Source organism: Berghia stephanieae, chromosome 1 (assembly GCF_034508935.2).
Source record: "Berghia stephanieae isolate SIO BIC M18660-M18661 chromosome 1, UCSD_Bste_1.3, whole genome shotgun sequence".
NCBI classification, from domain to species: domain Eukaryota; kingdom Metazoa; phylum Mollusca; class Gastropoda; order Nudibranchia; family Aeolidiidae; genus Berghia; species Berghia stephanieae.
Window position 1 is genome coordinate 67,281,860 of NC_088360.1, and position 14,047 is coordinate 67,295,906.

General features: G+C 33.9%; 1 protein-coding gene across 1 annotated transcript in view; it reads right to left on the reverse strand.

Annotated features, from left to right (window-relative positions):
• Positions 1–61: 61 nt before the first annotated feature.
• Positions 62–14,047, reverse strand: part of LOC144979989 (fermitin family homolog 2-like) — an 87,931-nt gene continuing 73,945 nt past the window's right edge. The window contains exons 9-12 of the mRNA XM_078927420.1: positions 8,470–8,576; positions 7,597–7,854; positions 6,643–6,789; positions 62–6,156 (exon numbers count right to left, since the gene is read on the reverse strand). Coding sequence (XP_078783546.1) covers positions 5,863–6,156; positions 6,643–6,789; positions 7,597–7,854; positions 8,470–8,576 — 806 coding nt within the window. The 3' untranslated portion in view covers positions 62–5,862. The remainder of the gene's footprint in view (positions 6,157–6,642; positions 6,790–7,596; positions 7,855–8,469; positions 8,577–14,047) is intronic.

Below are 14,047 nucleotides of genomic sequence, written 5' to 3' on the forward strand. Positions count from 1 at the left end.
CACCATTAAGGGAGTTGTGGAAAGGGTAATGGCTAAATCAAAGTGACAAAACAACAAGGTGTGAGATGGGCCTATATGTAACCTGATTTTATTATCATTATAGTCAACAGACAAGACAAACATTAAGCAGTTTTACAAAAGTGAAGGATAATAATATTCAAAAGAACTAAAGAATAGAACAAAAGGGCAGAGAAGTCGTGACGTCACACCTTCTTGTCTTCCGGTTCCAATCTCATTGGGAGTGATGTAACCAGGAGGACTAATAATGAATAGATTACCTATTGAATCATAAGGTGACATAACTATTTTAATTTTAGTATAGGCAGATTCTTAGGATTACGAGGCGTAAAAGCGCTAGGATGGCTGACCTTTATTGACGACCTGCATATATTTAGACTAGAAAATAAGACACCATCACTCTAAAACCAGAAGATCAATTACACAATTATGTATCCAGTCTTCCGGAAGACTGGTTTTACACTTCCAATGAGATTGGAACCAGTTTTTTGACATCACACTTTTGTTCCCTATTAAGCACCATCATAAACATGGCTCTATGTGGTGAAATTTAGAGTAAGAGTCATGTGGGCGTACAGTGATGATGACGACGATGATAATGATGATGATGATAATGATGATGATGATGATGATAATGATGATGATGATTATGATGATACGACGATGATTGTGGTAACAACTGTGGATGTGATTGTTTTGTTTGGTTTTAAGGGTTTTGCGGCGCTTGCGACACATTTAGGCTATATCAGCGCCATTAACAGGAAGAAAATGGGATAGTAAAAAAAAAAAGAATTACAATTTAAGCACCAAAGAATAATATAAGACTAAGGGGAATGGAATGACAGATGTAGATTCCAAGAGCATACTATCATTGTGCATAGTTTGAGATCACCTACAAGCACAAAATCTTACTTAAAGGAACATATTCAATTGTTTACATTATTCATTAAAAACAACAAATATAACAATACATAACAAAGAGATGATTTACAAGGAAATAAAATGTCATCTCCCAAAACTTTAACTATACATTTGACTGTTTCCTTCCCAGCCAAGGACTCCGACAAGGGAAAGGATAAAAAACCAAGTAATCTCATTCCAAGACAAAGACAGAAAGCAAGTTGAAAACAGATACAAAGGGGGATAGAAGACATAGTAAGTGACCTCCCTGCCCACTATAGGAGATCAAGAACCCCATCCAGTGGCTGTGATTGATTTAACGAGGCAACAATGTAATGGCTGGCATATGAGTTATGGTGACTGTGATGTGAAGATGGAATTTATGGTTCTGTTGTAATGATAAGATAACTATTTACATGCATTAACATGGGAGGTGCTTGTGTAAAATGGGGATGAATATTATTAGTACATTATATTATACTAACGGAGTTTTAAAAAAAAATATAATAAACATATTAGGAAACTGAACTAGGCTCGTGATATAAGTAAAAGTTATTGGCAGGGTTTTTACAGATATTTAAACAACAGGTATGGTATTACATTATTATGTATAACTTAATGATAAATGATCGGTTATTTCTCAAAGACATGATTTATATTCTGTATTACAACGCATAAAAAGTGATATAAATTACTTAATAATTTGTCACAGGCATTGGATACAGAGAGAAAAATGTGACTTCAAATCCATCCGAACGTGTCAGACAGTCACCTGGTGAAACAACTCCAAGCTTTTGAAGTATTTACAATATAACGCTTTTTTTTTTCCAAATGAACTACTTTGCATGTAGAACGGAATTGAATAATGCAGGATGACACGTCACTGAAGCCAGCATATTGTTATCTTCAAATAAAAACAAGGACTTAACACAAGCAAGGAACAAAAACATTTTACACAAAAGGTAAGAAGAAGGAGACAAAAAAAAAAAAAAACCAAACAAAAAAACTTTAGTCAGCAGTTGATAGAAAAGAACAGGTCCAAACATAAATGAGTAAAATATTTGACATAGACATAGATTATTTCATGGCAAAGTGGTTAAAACACTATTAATAGTAATAAATTATGCGGAACAATATTAATATAAAGAAATTCATCAAGCCAGGCATATTATACCTGAGCAAGAATTGTCTTGTTCAATATCAATCTAAAAGGAAAAGTAAATAGAACTCATAACACAAACATTCACCTTGTCATTTTATAACACAATCATCAGTCACACTTACTCTTACACGGTCTCTTATAACTTGTACACTAAAATAGTGGCATTAAAGCTTTGTCGACTGCACAGCCATGCCATCATGAATAAAAACAAGAATTTAATATTGATAATATAATCATTGGCATTTCACACATAACAAAATAGGGGAAAGCTGGATCAAGAATATAACTAAGATATATCAAACCCTTTGGTTGCATTATATGTTTAAAATACTATACTGAAGATACAAGTCTTAGACTTTAAGCTCAATTATGAATAATGAGTGTTATCTGAAAAGTTTGAAGGATGATATTGTTTTATACATCAATTGAGAGAAAATCCTCGTTGACAGCACAGGGAATTTCTATTGTGAATAATTATACCAATAATAGTCAAAATACATTTGAAATTTAACAAGATTATCAGGTGAGACATAATAATCTGTTTTTATATTTTACTTTAGAAGTTTTTGCTTTAGTGAGTGAATTTGTAAGTTTCCAACCATGATCACATATAATCATTGATTTCCTAAATATGGCTTAATTCCCTCCAAATTTTAATCAGTGAAAAAAGTCAGTCTCAAGTGAAAGTTGGAATATCAGACTTTGAACTAAAAATTTAAGATTTACTAATTTTCTTTCTTTTTTATTTTTAAAAAAATCCTTAATCCTAAATGAGTTTTTAAAAAATGCTAAACAACCCAAGCTTGATTGTACTGGGTGTAGCTGAAAAGTTTTGATGCCTACCGGATATTTCCGATTGTATTGAATGCACCACTATACATCAAAATGTGCACAAAATTTTCTTCCATTAATTAAATGAACAAACCCCTATTCCAACATGCCGGTTGAAGAAATCACTTTAAATGAATTATGAACAGAGGGCTTGTAATTGATTTCCTTACTGCTTAGAGAAGTGTAGCCATAAATATTCATGGACAACTGAAACCTGTAAATGGTGAATATACAGTTCAAGAGATCTAGGGTCATAGAAAGGATACTGAGAATGCTGACACAACTGCATGATAACATTGAAAACAGAAGTTTTCGTGTCGTCATAGAACAGTCCCTTACAGTCTCGATTTATCTCCAAGTGACTTTTTCCTTTTTCTCAAGAGACACTTCAAGGGGACAATTTTTGGCAGTGATGGTGAGATGCAGGTGGAGGCAATTCAATTATGTCAAAGTATGTCATGCAAATTCTTCTTCGACGCTTTGCAACACCTTGGGCATATATTGGCAGACCTGTGTGCATGGGAACAGTGTCTATGTTGAAATTTAAAATGATAAAGGGAATGGAAATAAGCTTTGTCAATTTCATTTCTTTTATAGTTTTGAAAATATCAGACAAGTGTCAAGACATTTAATCCTGCCCTTGTATAAAAAGATTTGAATTATCTTTGTAATTTGATGAGCTCATGTAAAAATAAAGTCAACGAATACAGTATAAAAAACAGACATTTCCAAGATACTCTGCAATAGCTTTTTCCAGAACCTACTTTTATTTACAAAAATTGCTCCTTATATGATATTTTTGTTAAGACTTAAAAACTCTTTTCCCAATTCTACCCCCATGGCTTAACAATGGCTAACCAAAAACTGATTTATCATCGAACATCCAGTCAGATTAGTTATGTATTGCTTTAAATGTAGCACAGCCACATCAACAGGAAAGACAGCACAGATAAAACAGACAAAAATGATTATATATAATTATCTTTATCACAGATGATGATTTCATTTAAGTTTTGAAAGTATACATAGGCTTTGGATACAAACAATATGTTCTCTTCAAGATAAAATGTATCTGAGAACATCGATAGAGTAATAACAATTGTTATCTTTACTAAAAACAGATGATTTAATAGCTTTTGACATTTTTTTGAAATTTAAAATAGTATCATTATCTGCATTATAATGTAAAGAATGAAAACACCACCCCTTATTTTTTCAGTTAAAAAAGCAACCTATTGCATTTGTTTTAAAAAGGAAATGAAGAAAGTGTATATACATTCATGCGCATCTCAGTCTACAATTAATAGCGTTAAAATCAAAATTAGAAAGAATGAAAAAGAACAATTAAAAAAACAAAAACAAATTTTGTATCTCATTTCAAACATCATTTTAAAAAGAACTGGTGGATGGATCAAGTCTGATGTCAAAGTAATCCAAAGAAGGATCAGCATTTATAAACATTTATTGCTTTGGGCATGAATATTTATGAACATATAGACCACGTAGAGCCAAAGCTAATAAAATAAAATAAACACACAAAAGGCTGCGATTTAAATGCAATGTCAACATTAGAAAATGGTAGATAAAAATTAAAAGTTAAAACAATTTCAACATATAATATAATTACAAATAATACTAAGGCGAAATTTGCATAATAATTCATTTTGTAGAGGAAAGCAAATGCTTGAAAGGATTGGAGAATAAAGGCCCTTTATAAATGAGTAATTTAAATCTCTGTGTACTTATTTACATGACAGATAACTCATATTGTTTGAACTCATCATTATAATGGGAAAAAAACTTACAAGCCAATGCAGAATATTCTCCGTTAAAATAATGATAAATAAGCCTATAATTTGCGTTCAGAAATGTATATAGCCTATAGGTGGGACATGTCTTGCTGTTAATAATAAATTTACCACACCAGGGTCCATTCTTATAGAAGAGGACTAAGGAATTAGTCCCTGATTTTAGTCAAAGACTTCAAAAATTTGCTTCTTATATGAGCTTACCAAGCAACGCTATACCAGATGTGGTGCTAATCAAATCTTTTGCATTGGAAAGTATGAAGATCCCAGCCATCGTGTACTAGAGAGCTTGATTTTATTCAGCACAAAATAACCAAATTAGTCAATGTCCTTATCACCCCCAGTTCTAGGCAAAAGCCTACCTAGACTAGAAGACGCTTGTAGGAACCAATTTTTAAAGTCACTTGCTTCACCTAGGCTTAAGACTAGTAAGTCTTTTACTAGGCTGGCAAAGGACTAAACCTAGTCCTCCTACATAAGAATGGGCCCTGATTGTTATGACACAATTCCATGGCATAAGCATGCAAGGATTAGTACAGCATAAGAATTTGGACATGGTGTGTTCACTTCTATGTATGTGACACAGTGATGACGATGGGTCCATGACTCCCTTCCATCTTACAATAGAAGTTATACCGCTTTGTCTTTTGAATTTTATTATAAAGAATATTTGTTAATTCATGATATTAACCCTCTATCCAATAGCTCAACAAAATCCAGTTCTCAGAGAAGTGACAATTAATGAATACTTTGCTGCTTATCCATGATATTGCAAGAGGAAGATGAGCTGTTTTTAAAAGAATGAATGAAGCATTATAGCACACTTAAAATGGCTAAATAATATGATTAAGATGAAATCCCATTTATGTCTTGCGAGGTTATGACGTGTAAAGTAAATTGTTTATCAAAACATGAAATAATCAAAAATGTACAAAGCCATCTATGTATCAAATAGACCTGAAGTTTTCTATTGATCAACAATTCACCCTACTTCAAATTCACACTGATCCAAACTACCAGGTTCATGCTTTGCACAAACAGTGTCCCTGTCACCCATTAGCATGCGACTGTTATATCAATCACTGTTTTGGTTTCAACAACTAATTTAAGCACTCAATTTTACAACAATTAACAAATCACAAATCACTCGTGCCATCCACCAGTTAGCTTGTGGAATTGCTCCTCATTCAGAGCCTGGTTCTTATCTTGTGACCGCATTGACAGAAAGATGTATCCTCCGATGAATTCGTGGATAATTTTACAAGAGCACTCCATGGAAGCAAATGTGACTTTGTGGTTATCGAAATCCAAAACAACATTCTCAACCTCCCAGTTGACATGCCAAGACTGTAAAGTGTTGTATCTCCAGGTCTGGAGCGAGTCACCTGAATTGAGGTCCATGCGTATCAAACGGTTGCTTGCAACACCCAACAATTCCTAGATAAAATAGAGAATATTTATTATTTCTTTCAAAACGTCCAATAAATGTAAGATTAAAAGATCATAAATATACTAAAGTCATCAATTCCATGAAAAACATGCCAGAGTGGAAAGATGAAAAGTAAAGTAATTCTGTAGATGGAAGGAGATGAGGTTTAATGTGAACTGAAGGAGGAATATCAGATGAAATGTGGATGTGGTACTTACTTGGACTAGCAAAAGGGCACAGGAAATAACATTGTATATCACAATGTCTAAAGAATTATAATTACAACATTTGTTTGGTTTGTATATCTTTTTTGAAAATATTAGAAAAACAGGGATTATAAAAACCCAGAAAAAAAAAATTAATATGCAGCCATTCCTTATCCTGAATGGCCATTACTCTTCGAATTTTAAGTGAAGTATTATTGTTTTAATTTTTTGTTATTGTTGGGTTTTGAACCCGAAATGTATATCCATCTGAAACATGCCAAACTTTACCTCTTTCTTGCCATTGGACATTTTAATACGGAAATATGTAATCCCATACTCTGACAAAGATTGCCAAGCCTTGATGTAGGCAAGCTTGGCCTCCACTAATGACATTTCTTGCACATTGTTATTGGCCTCTTGAATGCGTGTGACAAGCTGAGGATGAAAACATTGAAAATATCCTTAAAAAATGAGAAGATCAATTTTAGAAATACAAACAAGCCACCTACTTGAAAATTTCATCATTAGTAACCAACACAAAATTCATTGTAATAAATGGTAAAATTTCAGTAATACTGAACCATTTTTAAAAGGTTACGCACAAACTTTTACACATAATACAAACTTTGATGGCCCTCATTACAAGTTAGTGATCGACTTAGCTATCATCAGTGGGGAACTAAGCAGTAACGTTTATAACTTTCAGAAAATTTTTTATGAATTTTTTATTCTCCTGAAAACTGTGGTAACTCGAAGGACAAAATTGCTGTGAAATGAAAATCTGTAATATTTCCTCCAATTCCTAAAGTCCGTAATTGTCATCAAATTTCCGTAAAAATTACGGATAAGGATAATCCGTAATAGTAGCTAGTAATGCTAAGAATTATTATAGAAATAACACTACTGTAATAACAATTTTAAATATGGAGAATAAATATCTAGATTACTTGATGTCCTTCAAAGGTCTTATGCTCTTCCTGTCCCAAAAATGGCATACAAATTTATTAATCAAGATTCTGAACATTCATAAAAAATTTTATATTGTACTGCCCTAAAAATCTAAAAGCAATCATATCAAATGGAAAAAAAATGAGATATCCATTTTTAAAATATATTCTTTGGCATTGGTCGATAAATTTCTTGATAAAATATAGAAACAAAACAAACAAAACAAAAAGCTGCTGCAATATTGATTTCATAAATAATAATAAGAAAAAGAAATAACATTCTCCAACTACTAACAATTTTTGATTTGATCTTCTTAAAGAATCTGGAGGCGACAAAATCTTCAGGCTGGATGTCGACTTGGCTAGGAGTGGAGTGGGTGGAGTTGTGGGGAGAGTTCGGAGTGTGTGGTGAGGTTGGAGAAGATACGGATGTATGCTGCATGCCCAGAAATGATTGTAGTGCTTGCACTTCAGTCTGGTAAGAACTGTCGGCCATCGTCTTGCCCTTGGACGCTAGTTTGCAGGCTGCCATCCAGCGGCAATACTGGTCTTCCTGTATAGGTTAGAGGATAAGATTTCATATTAAGTATTTCATTACTTTCATGTTGAGAGCAAATTTAGCATTCCATTAGTTTCAAGACAGCAAGTCACTTTAAATTTATCTAGTGTTTTTAGTATCTTCTGAAAATATACAGAGGGTTGCATCACACTTTAAATCTGGTTGTAGCCTTTAAATCAAGAACAAGTACCTTAATCCCTATCAACCACCAAAACATTCAAATGTAAAAATTATTCATATCATTAATTACAGATATTTTCAGTTACTTTGTGTCAAATCCTTTTAGCCAAAAAGTTCATAACTATTCTGGTCCCTTTAATATTTAATAAGATATTATTTTATAAAATTGCTAAAAGGAGGTGGTCCTTTTATCTCTTTGGAATATAATGATGGTAATATTTTTATAGACCCTGACAGAAAACATTCATGCCTGAATAATCTGAACCCAAACCTCGAAATCATAATTCAGACCATTAAGCAAAAATAGTTTTTAAAAAAAAAAGAAAGAAGCAGACATGATTAATACATACGACTTGATCATGAAAGCAAAATAAAAAAATAAAAACAAAACAAAACAACAATAACAAACCAAAAACAAAGAGCACTCACTGTATCAAATCGTAACAGTATCTCTGACATTCCCTCTGGCTCTGGGACAAACAACTTGAGGCCATATTTTCGGGATGATAGATTAATGTCTGGCTGTGCTTCACATCCTGGATGAACGAAAAGAAAGATGATGATTAGCATTCATCAAATATGGGATTGCAAAAAGAATATTAATATCTAAGTCATTATGCAATAGATGGATGATTAATAAAGACAAAATGTATATCACCAAAAATACACAATCCTTGTTCTCTCTCTCCCCCCTCTTCCCCTCTCTCTCCCCCCTCTTTTTTTTTTAAATCTGTTTTATTTCGCCTTTACTATGCTGACAAATGCCCCCCCCCCCCCCCCCCCCCCAACCGCGCTGTTTCTTTATCCACCGATCCGAGAAAAGGCTATTATGAAGTGACACTTCTCTTAGATCGATCTAATGTAATAATGATCGTCTTCTTTATTTATCTGATTGAATATCTAGATATTTCTTTTATTTCTTTTCTAGAATGTAATCTTATGAGCATCTGTTTCATTTCGTATATGCAGTTGAGATTTTTATTTTACTCCAAACGCAATACTAATTATGTTACATTACGAATTGGGTGAGGTATCATGAAGGCTTTTACATTGCAATCTAACATGGCGACCAGTATTATAAAAAGGAACGACAATCTCCTTTCTTGGCGGACAAGGCTTTATCATAATTATGTTTATATGTACCATAAAGCGGTCACTTTATACGTGCAATACGAGTTCCACTGTAGCCGGTAATTGAAACCTTATAATCCCCCCCCCCCCCCCCCCCCCCAATCCCCTTCCAAAAAAAAAAAAAAAAAAAATAAATAAAAAAAAACCCCAAAAACCAAAAAAAAAAAAATAAAAAATAAACCCAAACAAATAAAAAACACACGCACGCACACACACACACACACAGAGAGAGAGAGAGAGAGAGAGAGAGAGAGAGAGAGAGAGAGAGAGAGAGAGAGAGAGAGAGAGAGAGCGAGAGAGAGCGAGAGAGAGAGAGAGGAGAGAGAGAGAGAGCGAGAGAGAGAGAGAGCGAGAGAGAGAGAGAGAGTGAGAGAGAGAGAGAGAGTGAGAGAGAGAGAGAGTGAGAGAGAGAGAGAGTGAGAGAGAGAGAGAGAAATATATCACCCCTCCCCATCCATTACTTCATTATATTTGAATATATTTGAAAGATATTTGAAACAATCAAGCAATCTAGCCAATCTCATGAAGAAATATTGCCTATAATAATATAATATACATCTCAACTATGTTCGGCTACGTCCTAATGGCTATAGAGTAATTACGGTAATGGTCAGGTCTGGGATTCATGGGTGTAGTGATGACTGCCCGATCGTAACTTTTGTGTAGGTGAGAAAAGTGCCAAAGATTAGCGAGCTGAAATAGTAGGAATAGTGCCGAAAGAAATGAAAGAGATAGTGAGGGGATTTTACAATGTTCAAAGGCATTGATGAAGGATGATTACCTACTCCATAGATGAATGTGGATGGAAAGTAGGTTTAGTTTAATGGCTAAACTGTACTGAAATCACGATAATTACAAACTGACTATATCCAGGTTTCGGCACCGTGAAAAGATATTGCTCGCATGCAACTTTTTGGACGGACGTTGGTCAAACGAATAGAACTTTCCGCCAAGTCTATATTTGACCCAGGTTGATAGATAGCTTCACTCATTAATTGCTGGGTGTTCTTAGTGGCTGAGAGAGAGAGAGAGAGAGAGAGAGAGAGAGAGAGAGAGAGAGAGAGAGAGAGAGAGAGAGGGGGGTGGAGGAGGTGGCGGTGGTGGTGATGAAGAAGAAGAAGAAGAAGAAGAAGAAGAAGAAGAAGAAGAAGAAGAAGAAGAAGAAGAAGAAGAAGAAGAAGAAGAAGAAGAAGAAGAAGAAGAAGAAGAAGAAGAAGAAGAAGAAGAAGAAGAAGAAGAAGAAAAAGAAGAAGAAAAAGAAGAAGAAGAAGAAGAAGAAGAAGAAGAGGAGGAGGAGGAGGAGGAGGAGGAGGAGAAAACGCGGATTAGAACGAAGTCATTTTGGGTTATAATCGAGTGGACGGCGCGGAGCTTAGTGTACTAGATTCATATGGAACTATACAATAAGTAAACTTTTTTGTTCCATTATGACCATCAAACTTAAACCTCATGGATGTATCAATTGTCTCGATGACACCAACTTGCCAAATAGTCTTAAAACTTAAAACCCAGACTTCTTCGATTTCTTAATCAACAGCATTGATGGGAAGTCCTTGCGTTACAAACTCCCTGAATGAACATGGATGATAGGTAGTTTGGCAGAAGGCAGGTTCAAATTAAGACTAATATGCTCGAATTACCGATAATAACCCAGGCCAGAACAAAAACACGGGCGCTGGGAGCGATTAGCGAATAATATTCACAGAACACAGACGTTTACAGGATGCCTGCCAAACCTAGCTGGCTCCCTGGATAATAATACAAACCACAAACAAAAACAAACAGAAAGAAAATATATATAAACAAAAAAGTTATGGAACCTACCCTACCAACGCAGAATATTGTCCATTACAAAAATGTTAAATAACTCCGTGATTGTGATTGGCTAACATGAGCACCTAGCTTCATACCCAGGTGCACATATTAATTAGCAGTTCTAGTAGCCCGAACGCAATTATGGACTTGATTTAACATTGCTGTAATGCGTTGTTTGAGAATATTTCCATTTTAAAATCGAGCCCATAATAATTTCACTTATCAAACCTGTATAATATATGTACACGTCTCTCTAGACTAATGTTTGCATTTTATTTCTTTATCTAGATTTATTGAATAATTAACCTAAAAACAATAAATTCAGATATCTTTTATTCACCTGATGATGTGTGAAAAATATGGGAAAAGATTCTCTTCCGATGAACTTTGTGAGTGAGAAACTTAGGTCCTAATAATATCTTAATTATCCAACATAATTCATTGGTTGAATATGTCCATTGTTATAAACCGTTTGTTATATAGTTTTTGTCTTGATTGTAAACGTCTTTAAGTAATTCAAGGGCAATAAGCTAAGCGACCTCTATTATAATAATGGCAGTTTTAAAAATCCACAAACAAAAACAAAAACAAAACCAAAACAAAACAACAATCCAAGTCATGTGACTAAAGAATGTAATCGTTAAACCAACTCGACTTAGACCTATTTGTTGTTTTATCTTTTACTGGTCTCGAGAACGACTTTTTTCCTGACTTCAAATTAATAAAAACTTGAGACAAGAACAATACAGTGCCGGGTTCCGACAAGAAAAAAAAAGTTGTTTTTTCCCCTTTCTTTTGTTTCCATTTTGGCAAGAAAACATTTACTTTTATTGTCGATGATGGAGAAAGATTACCATTTCTTGTCATCACTATCTTGGGTTTGAGACTTTTTAAAACACATTTTAATAAGTGGAGGGCCGTCTTAATCGACCGATATTTGAAGTAAACATTTCTGGCCAAAATGTTTTTAAAAAAGGTGTTTATTATTATTATTATTATTATTATTATTATTATTATTATTATTATTATTATTATTATTATTATTATTATTATCATTATTATTATTATTATTATTATTATTATTATTATTATTATTATTATTATTATTATTATTATTATTATTATTATTATTATTATTATTATTACTATTATTATTATTATTATTTTCAAGAGCAGCTACATCAAATACACTGGGAAAGGGCAATACTAAAAATAGATGTGTTCTGCACAGCCACGAGTCGGTTGTACATAATGTCTATATACATATCTGTAACGTTTGTGTCGAGGAAATAGACACTAGCTGCCGTATTCTGAACACGTTTTAATAATTTGGCTACAAAACTCGTCTTTCAAACATCAACCGATAAAAAGGGATCCCCATCTTGTAACACAAACTCTCAAACCTGGAGACGACCCACTTTTGAGAATTTTTGGCATGAAAAAATAAATAAAAAAAGATGAAGGTCATTTTAATCGATTGATATTTGAAGGTCGAGTGCTCTGTCCAAAATTTTAAAAACGTGTTTTTTTTTTCTTTTCGAGAACAGCAAGCTAGACATCGGTGCACATTTACCTGGATTCACCAGGCTCACGTCTCAACTAACTACTGTTCAGTAAAGTAAAGGTAATTTTGGACTTTTCCTCCCGCTTTCTTCTCTATAGTTATCACTGTCTTAATCTTATTCCCCCACTGCGGCAAGCAGCATACTTAAAATGTCATATTATTTGAAGAAAATGTATTTGTTATTTCGATGTACTGTATTGCAAAAGAGACTCATTACAGCGAGCAAGCATAAGTCAGTCATATCAGCACCAGAAAAAGAAGAAAAAAAATGGAGATGATAAAATAGTCAAACGAATTTTGATCTTCAGTTTATCTCTGTTAACAACAACCAATGGAAGTGTTACATGGGACTGAGCAGATATAAAGCCAAGAGCATAAGAAATAGATATCCATGTATCTCACATTTCATTAGAAGTTTTAAGAGGAACCTCCTTGCATTTGCATATCAAATCCCATCAAAACATGCTCAGAGGAGCGCTCATTAGTTTACACATGACATTGACATGCGTACCGTAAGTATAAAAAGTAATCCTTCAGGGCAATTATGCCCATGGTGCCGGAATTTATCCCGGGTTCTATAGCGTGAATCGGACAATAGCAATTGTTTGCTACCATTTGGATAGGACGCTAGTCTCACGCAAAGTTCTTTCCGTCAGATCTAACAGATCCAGAGACCCAATCACTGCTGGGTGGACAGGTGGGTCAGAAAAAAAATGTCGACTGCACCCGGGATCCATCTCGGTCCCATTGCATGTGAAGCTAATTTTAGACCAACTGAACTATCGGGATCCCCGTCGTAGGTATAAAAACAATGCCTTCACTTTAATAACTAATAAGAATATCAAAAGAAGAAAGAAAAAGGAGAAATATGAATATGAGATGGAAAAGGATGATGAGAAGGAGGCAAGAAGGAAGAAAAGGAGTAGGACGAGGATGAGAAGGGGAGCTGTTGCAGAGGAGAATAACGTGACACGACAATAAATATTATATATATATCTAAAATGACACACCTATCATTTACATATCACGTGTGTTTTACCCATTACAAAAGAAATTAAAGATACAAACTACACAATCGACTGTTCCACTCTTTTACCTTGAGAGGTTTTTCATTTTATGCCAAATTGATCTCGTGGTCAACAAATTTCAATAATACCATGGCCTTAAAAAAACAACAAATGAATGGATTTTGTTTAAGAAAAAAAATTTACCCTTTCATAATACATGAACAATAATTTCCAGCAGAGGCGAGTTGAGATCATTGTTATGCTTGTTTTATTATTTATTTTTTTTCCTTTCTCCTTTTTAAAACAAAAAACAAAAACAAAACAAATTGCTTTTTTATGCGAACCTGTCTTATACAATGCTGTTGTTTCTGCTGGCGATGGTGGTGGTCTACAGTTGCTGATGCTACTACTACTACTACTACTACTACTACTACTACTACTACTACTACTACTACTACTACTACTACTACTATTACAACAACAACAACAA